The 8,580-nt window shown below is 28.6% G+C and overlaps 2 protein-coding genes across 2 annotated transcripts; one reads left to right on the top strand and one right to left on the bottom strand.

The window, feature by feature from the left end:
* Positions 1-31: 31 nt before the first annotated feature.
* Positions 32-4,831, top strand: LOC105150015 (uncharacterized). The gene is made up of 7 exons (XM_087411666.1): positions 32-157; positions 1,742-1,850; positions 2,117-2,353; positions 2,584-2,772; positions 3,430-3,865; positions 4,017-4,293; positions 4,427-4,831. The coding sequence occupies exons 2-7, from the start codon at positions 1,772-1,774 to the stop codon at positions 4,550-4,552; spliced, it is 1,344 nt and encodes a 447-aa protein (XP_087267792.1). The 5' UTR covers positions 32-157; positions 1,742-1,771; the 3' UTR covers positions 4,553-4,831.
* Positions 4,778-8,423, bottom strand: LOC105150014 (uncharacterized protein C18orf63). Its single transcript, XM_011062803.2, has 8 exons — positions 7,873-8,423; positions 7,582-7,735; positions 6,872-7,049; positions 6,461-6,575; positions 6,210-6,306; positions 5,730-5,957; positions 4,990-5,394; positions 4,778-4,916 (listed from the first exon to the last, which is right to left on the bottom strand). The coding sequence occupies exons 1-8, from the start codon at positions 8,007-8,009 to the stop codon at positions 4,848-4,850; spliced, it is 1,383 nt and encodes a 460-aa protein (XP_011061105.1). The 5' UTR covers positions 8,010-8,423; the 3' UTR covers positions 4,778-4,847.
* Between the last annotated feature and the right edge of the window lie 157 nt (positions 8,424-8,580).

Genomic DNA, 8,580 nt, shown 5'->3' with positions numbered 1-8,580 from the left:
CTTTGAGTGGCCCTGCCCGGGCGGTGCGAGCCGTCACGTCACGCATTTCATTATATTGCGTTGAGCGTTCCTAATTAATCCATCCGTCGAGCAAATGCGGCTCTCTGAAAATAAACAGCTACGATAAAGACGTGACTCCGATTCAGCATGTTCGACAGTTTGTTTCATTTTTAATTTTATTTTCTCAATTATATGGAATCTCGATCTTTGATGAATATCTGTAATTGTTATGTATAAGATATATTAATGCTAAAAGTTGTATGAAAATTTAAATATGTTGACTAGTGCAGTAAATTAATTTGATAATTTATTATTGATGTATAATATTTTATAGATATCTGTTGAAAATTTTTCTCAGAATTTTTCAAAATCTCTAAATAATTTTATATCTCTTTAAAAAAATTTTTAAATTTTTTTGTACAAATTAGAACATTTTTCAGAAGTGCTGAGAAAGTTCACACCTTTTCTAGAATTCTTCATTATTCTGAAATATTCTATTCTCTTTTTTTCATTATTCTCATTTTATTATTTCTAATAAAATTTGAAAAAGTTAAAGATATCTTTTCAAAATAATTATAGAATGAAAAATCTTATGATATCAGAATATTTTTCAGAATTTATATTATTTAAAAAATGTTTATAGATTCAACTTTTTTAATATTTCTAAAAAGAATGTTCAAATTTGTATCAAAATTCTGAGGAAAATTTTCACCAAGAGATATTATAGATCTATATTGTTATATTGTGTATGTTTTAATTTTATTTAAAATTATTTTTATCATTATAGACGGTCGGTTAGGATGTTTATATCAACGATAGATAAAGTTATATTAGTTGATAATGTCTATATCTTCAATTATCTCTAGACTCTCTCTCTCTCTCTCTCTCTCTCTCTCTCTCTCTCTCTCTCTCAGCTGTCTCTTTTTCTATTTAATAGTGCATTTTTATTAGATTGGATTTAAATAAAATGTTTCTCTATCAAGCTCTACTGTACTAAATGAAATTAAAAACTGCAAGAAAATTAAAAAATTTCTCCTTGAAAAGCAATATACTAAAACTTGCAATTTTGATTTCACTTTACAGAAAATTTAATGTATCCAATTTTGTTTAATAATAAAGTAAACGTCCCAGTGACCGAATATAGTATTTATGTCCGGACATTTACACAAAACTTTATTTATTTAGCTTATTATTACTCAACTCAAAAACGTTTTTTAAAATATAATATTATAATTTGTTATCTTTGACAATTAATTATATAATACTATAGTAAAAAAAGCATTTGAGATTAATAATAATAAATTTTGTTTAAATTTCTGGACATAGATACAAGTCACTGGGACATTTACCAGCCTTTTACCAGCATGACATAATAAATTTACTATGAAACTGTTAGCATGTCTTTTCGTCAGATTTTGTGTAATATATATACAGATATCATATATAAAATTCTCTTTTATTACCTTTTTCTGATAACACGTTAGAAAAAAAAGAAAACATTCAGCAAGCGACATACATTACATGACAATATTTAGTCAATAATAGAGAGTCAGTGTTATTTGAACAGTTAGCGAAGTCAGAACTGCTTTCTTAATATGTCTAAGTGTTATAATAATTTGTTTAATAAATATAAACATAATAGACAAATTTCTTCAGGATATGGCAAGTTATGAGATTTAATCGGGCTTTGCTGTTTAGAGAAAAAGTTATTAATCCGATTGTTGTAAATGAAATTTTTTAGTGCACTTGATAAGAGTCAAAAGAGAAAAAAATGTTAAAGCCAGAGTCATACTCACAGAGTGCTAAAAAAATTGTGGAGGCGCAAGTCATCGCAGCGATGCAGAAACAAGGTAATGTTCTTTTTAATTACATCAATTAGCAAAGTATAATTTTTAATTCATTATTGTATTTAGTGACAAATACTTAAAACAATTATTTGTATTCCAATACGTGAATTTTGATCAAATTTATAAAAAACTCATCCATCTCTACTGAAGCGCGTAGATTGACATACTGGCTTCTTTTTCCTTTTTTTTTATAAAGAAAATATGCACGATCAACTTCAGTAAAGACGAGGCTTAAGATGTTAATTAAACTCGTACAAATTTTCTTGAAGGATACACTTTGAACGCTGTAAATAATTACGATGAGAATCTGCTGCACATAAGCGCGGCGAACGGTTGTCTTGGTATTGTAAGAGAAATTTTGAATCAGAAGGAGAATTGCCGTGTCATAGATAGAAAGAATAAATTTGGATGGACCCCATTGATGCAAGCAATTCGTAATGGAAATATCGACACTGTGAAATTGCTCTTAGAGAGAAACTCCGACGTTAATCAAATGACTTATCTTGGTAAGCAAATAATCACGATTACAGTTAATAATTCTTAGTATCCAAACGAAAATTTTAAGATGATTAATTAAAAGATTTTGTTATAAAGCTTTAGAAAAAATTATTTTGTAAAAGTCATATTACCAAATTAAATATTAAAACAAAAAATTTCGAAATAAGAAACTGACAACGCCGTGTTGATGCTATTTTAAATAGAAATCTTTCTTTTCTTGCCATTTTAATTACTATAGGCATGTCGGTCCTTGGATTAGCCGCTGCGATCAGTAAGGAGATGTTCGAAACAGTGTATAACGCCTGCCCGGACGCGTTAGCAAACACAGCTAACGATGACATTACTCCATTATGCGTGGCTGCTATGAAGAACGACAAAGAACTGTTCTTAAGATTGTTGGAATTAGACATGCCGTCTTCGACTACTAGTTAGATGATTTTTCTATATAAAAATTCCTCAACCAATATTTATGACTTATGTAATATAAAGCTTACAGTTATCATCCATTTCTTCAATTGTGTTATGCAAAATTAATATAATATAATATAAGCATATTTATTGTGATAAAAAGAAAGATGGTTATATATAATTAATCCTTAATACACACGATTGGATTATTCGTTCCTGCACATTTCTTTTCTTTAAAATACTAGAAGCATCCAATGCTCTCTGTTCTCTAACTTTTTTTAATATTGCACTACTTTACAAATACATTTTAAAGATATTACATAAAAATCACTTAATAATTTTTATATACTTGTAAAAGTGTTAAAAATTAACTTAGATACGAATGATTCAGTATGCGTATTAAGAATTATAGTAAAAATTTAATAAAAGATACATCAATCTAAACTGAAGATAAAATAAAAATAGATGTTTTAGGATATTTTTTATCATAACTAAATATTTGATAAACGTTGCAGCTTAATTTTCTACTATATCGCAAAATTGGATCATATTAAGAAAAATATTATCTATTTTTATCGATTGTATTTTTTTATGCTTGCTATTTTTTCCTTTATCTATTTTACGTATAAAATGCAAAGAAATTATGTTTCTAAAGAAATTCATGTATTAAGCGCAGATGGGTACACTCGTATTATGATGAAGCATTCCACAGTACCGGAAATAGCCACTCTGGCGAACGAAGAACTGGCCATAGATGACTATTGGAATGATACATCAGATAACATCAAAATCATAAGCGAACAAAATATCAACAGTACGACAGAAGATCATCCTACTTCAAATGATGATGAGAATAAAGGAGAAAAACTCAAGCTGCTTTTGTTACGATTTCCTGCGGTGGAATCCGATAAGCAAACTAACAAAATATCACCAAATTTAACCTATGATGTGTTCACGTTTCCAAAAGCCGACTTTAAAAAGGACAAGCTTATAGAAAAATCAGACGTTTTCTTAGATGAAAATGCGAATGAAGGTACGGAAAATGATTTGGAAAAGAGTTCTGCGATGGATGAGGATGAGGAGCTTGAATCATCTCCAACTGGACTTCAAAGGTAAAAAGGCAATTACAAATTTAGTAGTTATTTATTGAAGGTAGAATATTTTTTCTACAAATGTTTGTTAAAATAATATTTCTTAGATATATATTTAATATATTTAAATATTTCAAGATAATATTTAATGGAACAAATTCGGTTTTTATAGATTACAGTCAGTACGACCTATCGATCTCGACATAAAGAATCTCTCGAGTAATTTTAACGTCACTCTGGGATTCACACCCGAATTCAGCCCTGTCAAATCGCCCAACGTGCCCCCTGATGTTAACGAGGAGAACGTATTTGGTGAAAATACCCCAACACCACCGCGTTGCAAAACGCCACCAAAGGGAATGCTTTTGAATTGGCCACAGACGAAAATGATCATGGTATTGAAACGCTTCGGACTGAATCAACACATCCCTATATTTCTTGAACAGGAAGTATGTTGAAAGAATATGTATTAGAATTGTTAGACAATATACAGTGATAGTGTTTCTTTTTGCAATTATAATTAATATATATGTTTATTAGCATAATTTTTAAGTATATGCGCTCTATTTTATTTTATTTTAGGTAGACTTTGACTTATTTCTAACACTTACGGATAACGATTTGATAGAGATTGGTATTGAGCATAAAAAAGATAGACGCGATTTGCTGGAGGCAATAAAGGAATGCATTAATCATAAAACATATTAATATTTGATCTTTTTTATTTATTGATTGATACAATTTGTTGCTGTTTGAATCGCGGAATGTAATAACATATTATGTTTTTTTTTGTTTATTCTTAGATATAAATAATCTACGACTTATAATGAAATTAAATTTTGTAACTTATAACTTTAATTTATTTTTTCTTTTATTTTATTCTAAAATTGATTCTCATTATTGTCAGGAACATTTTCTTATAAGTTGTACAATATTGTGTTTTAGATTTCTAAACGAATAATAATAATTGTTATTTGAGATAGCAAATAGTAGGAATATTTTCTTAAAAATTCCTTAACAACTTTTCCTTTAAATTTTGTTTTTCGGGTTTTTTCTTTTTATCCATCAGTTCCTTTAATGTAATATCATTATTAATTGCTTTGTTATTACGTAAAAACTTGTTATAAGTTTGTATGTATATTTACCACAAGAGCTTTGTTCTCAGATTTTGATTCTTCTTGCTTAAAATAATACGACTTTTCTTCATTTTTCTCGATAATTGGTTTGCTAGCCATAACACTATCTGCGTCACATAATATCGTCGCAATATTACCAGCAGTTTTAAGAAACTTATCAAACTTGCTCGTGGAACATGTTGGTTCGATTCCAAAATCGAAATTGTCGACCTCAGTTTTGCACGTAAAAGAATTATTAATTTCTAGCGATAATCGCGATCGTTTTGTGGGAATATCGCAGGAATCAAATGTCCGAGAAAGCGTCTCATTGCTAAATCTTCTTGATCGTGTACCATATCCTGTATCACGGGTTGAAAATTTATCAACTCTTGTTAACATCGGTGTACAAGCTAGAATAGCTGCTTGATATGTATTCTGTGAAAGATACGTTAGTTATGCATTAATAAGTTATATGCATTAATAAGTAAGCATAGTATAGCCAAATATATCGATTTAATCAAATTTTAGGACAATTAATATAACTTATCCTTCTTTTTTTCTATTGTAAATTAATTAATACATTGTATAAAAAACTGTTTCTCTTAATTATAGATATATTTATTCTCGTAAACGATAACAACTGAAATGTTATTTATTTAAAGAAATAAATATGAATTTCAATTATAAAAATTATTAGCTTCAAGTGAGAGATTTATTGAGAGAGAAAGTAAAAATAAAAGTGGATATTGTAAGATATGCAGTGTTCTCACTTCCGGACATACGTCCAATTGATATCCACATAATTTTGTTACTCTTCCTCTTAAGTCTCCTGCAAATTTGTAAATTCTGGATACCGGATCCATCGTAAGCGGAAGAATTTTTAGAGGTCCTGAGGTTAAGCATGTTTCAGGATATAAATAAACGCATGACTTGAAGTAGAAGAATTCGATACTGTAAAATAAGAGTTCTTCTTTGTGATCTGGCAATATATAGCCATGCTAAAACAAAGAGAACAATTAATACTTCATAATTAGATGAATGATTAGAATGAATTAAATTTAATATTATTAATTTAGAAATTAATAATATTAAAAAAATAATCCTATCAAATATTTATTTTCGAACAATCAATAACTCTTTGTGCATATCTAATTAATTTTTATTTTAGCAAGAGAATAATATATGATACAAAATTAATAAAATTTAGTTTGAGCAATATTAGTTTTAGTAAGCTATAAATGAATTCTCACCATATTTTTCCAATATGTGCGCATATCCTCGTAATTTTTGAATAGGTGCTTTCCCTTAATTTCTTTTGATATGCTCAATACAGTTGCCATTTTCAAACTATGAATAAGTATTATATTTATGAAATTACTATCATGCAATAACTTATACATTTATGCGATTAATTATAGTATAAAAACTAACGCAGAATTTTCATAATTTATTAAAACGTAATTTATATTAGTAATAACAAAACTTTTACATTATCTCTTACCTTGGTAGAACACGTACTGGTGGATGCGAATCATGTTGCGAGGGATGTATGGTATTTAATCTTAGGAATGGTATTTTGAGATTTATAGCCTCAACATGAAATTGAGCGCTGTTATCTACAACATTTATCTTTTACAGTTACCTATTTAGCCAATCTAAATTATTCTTTTATAGCTAATTTATTCTCTAAATTCTTTTGAGTAGAATGTCATTCTAAAGAGTGAAAATTGTACCAGTCTTGAAAAACAGTGAATTTTGAATCTTTAAGAGTGAGATTTCTTTCATCAAAGTAATAATTCACTCTAAAGATTTTAAAGGATAAATTTTTCTTTATGCTAAAGGAATTTCTGTGTATATATAAAAACTTATACAGCATATCTAGTGATGTTATCTGTAAAATCAGTGATTATACCGCGGATATCTTTGATATTCAACATAATCGCGTTGACATTTCCTGTTGAGCTAAGAAAATCTTGTCCCTCGACGAGGTACAATCCGACTTTGTTCCACTGAGGTGCCAGCCTGTGTTCCACCGTGTAAAGTAGACACATCTTATAAATGTAATTCGGAAAAGGATCGAGTAGATCCATCTACAACATTCGCATGTCAATATCAACGAACAATTTTGATTTTGAGAAAAGAGTAAAATTATATTCTAAAAAATATGTGGATAACACCAGGAGTATTAAATATAATTTTCTTATAATTTTTATACGACTAATTATTACAAATAATTGGAACATTAAATTTTTTATATTTTATAACATTTATATTATAACAGAAATTATACTTACAAAAACTTAGAAATTTTACGCTATTTTATAATTAACTTATATAAAAATTCTTAGAGAAGATGTAAATTTTCTGAGAATTGTTCCAATTCGTATAAAAAAATGTAAGAAAGTTATAAAATTATATAGAAATTTTGAAAAATTATATGAAAAATTCTAAGAAAAACTTTCATCAGGGCCGTTCTAAAGAACGTTTCACAGGAAGATCTTTGGGATAAAATTAAATATCTTGTATGGGTGAACAAGATAAGAATTATACAAACACTGCCACAGAATTATACAATCCACATCCACATATTTTTTTAGAGTTATGGTCTCTGCGGACACGTACTATCTGTATGTTAAGGGCGTCGCAATGGTCCCGAAAGGTGTAGCTTTCCAAAAAATCCTTTGTGACGATAACATATAGAGAATTGCCGAGCTCGAGTAATTTCCGATTAGTTATCGGAGCAGCCATCGCTTGAGGAGTTTCTCGAAGGAATTGTCTGAAAAATTGACGTTTTTTTTTTAATCGAGGCGAACTGAACTAAATCCAAGTATTTATTTCCAGAACTTTGGCCTTAATCCATAAAATGTGTCAACGGAACAATGCGCTACGACAATAGTGATAATCGATATATACCCGCATTTAAGCTTGTTCCTGCAATAATTGGAGTAGATTAAGGAATCGTTCTCAGAATTTATGATCTTGCAGATCATGCAGCAGAGACCGTCCTTTGGAGGTATAGTGACGTTGAAGATCTTCACGGTGGAGACCATAATTATAGGTTTTATCAGACGATATAGAAAATCAAATCATTCTACAATGCAATTTATATGAAATAAAAAGAAAATGTTATTTGTATTTTTATAAATTTACTGAAGACGAATTAATATAAATATAAATAATATAATAAAATAACAATGAGTGATATATATTCTGATTCATTAATTGCATTATAATAGTAACGAAAAATATATCTTTAGGTAAATAAAATGTAAAATTTATCGATACCTATAATTCTTTGCAATTAAACATTTCAAATAAATGACAGCAAATTTTAAGTAATTCAAAATTCTTAGCAATGTATGTTTTTTTTATTACGATTCTCGAAACGTTTATTTTTTTGCTTATTATCCTTCGTAGTTTGATGGAAATTAAGTAGAAACCAGCTTTGCTTTTTGCAAACGTACAATTGTTGAAATACGATTCTCTTCAAAGTGTTAAAATGCGCATAAGATTTCGAAAATTTCGAAATTTGAAAGACCGTTTGTGATTGGCTGAAGCATTTGACAAGAGTGACGCAACGACTAATTTTCACTTATGCTTTCTGCACTGCACACAGTTTTT

The sequence above is a fragment of the Acromyrmex echinatior genome, chromosome 12 (genome assembly GCF_024713525.1).
Source record: "Acromyrmex echinatior isolate Ae372 chromosome 12, ASM2471352v2, whole genome shotgun sequence".
NCBI lineage: Eukaryota > Metazoa > Arthropoda > Insecta > Hymenoptera > Formicidae > Acromyrmex > Acromyrmex echinatior.
Note: the sequence above shows the minus strand (reverse complement) of the source record. Positions and strands in the feature narration are given on the sequence as shown.

Coding starts and splice junctions, on each gene's coding strand:
- LOC105150015 (XM_087411666.1), top strand. CDS start 1,772: ATGTTAAAGCCAGAGTCATACTCACAGAGTGCTAAAAAAATTGTGGAG. Junction 2,354..2,583: donor TAATCAAATGACTTATCTTG/GTAAGCAAATAA, acceptor TAATTACTATAG/GCATGTCGGTCCTTGGATTA. Junction 4,294..4,426: donor CTATATTTCTTGAACAGGAA/GTATGTTGAAAG, acceptor ATTTTATTTTAG/GTAGACTTTGACTTATTTCT.
- LOC105150014 (XM_011062803.2), bottom strand. CDS start 8,009: ATGGTCTCCACCGTGAAGATCTTCAACGTCACTATACCTCCAAAGGAC. Junction 6,307..6,460: donor CCAGTACGTGTTCTACCAAG/GTAAGAGATAAT, acceptor ACTTATTCATAG/TTTGAAAATGGCAACTGTAT. Junction 5,958..6,209: donor GCACATATTGGAAAAATATG/GTGAGAATTCAT, acceptor TCTTTGTTTTAG/CATGGCTATATATTGCCAGA.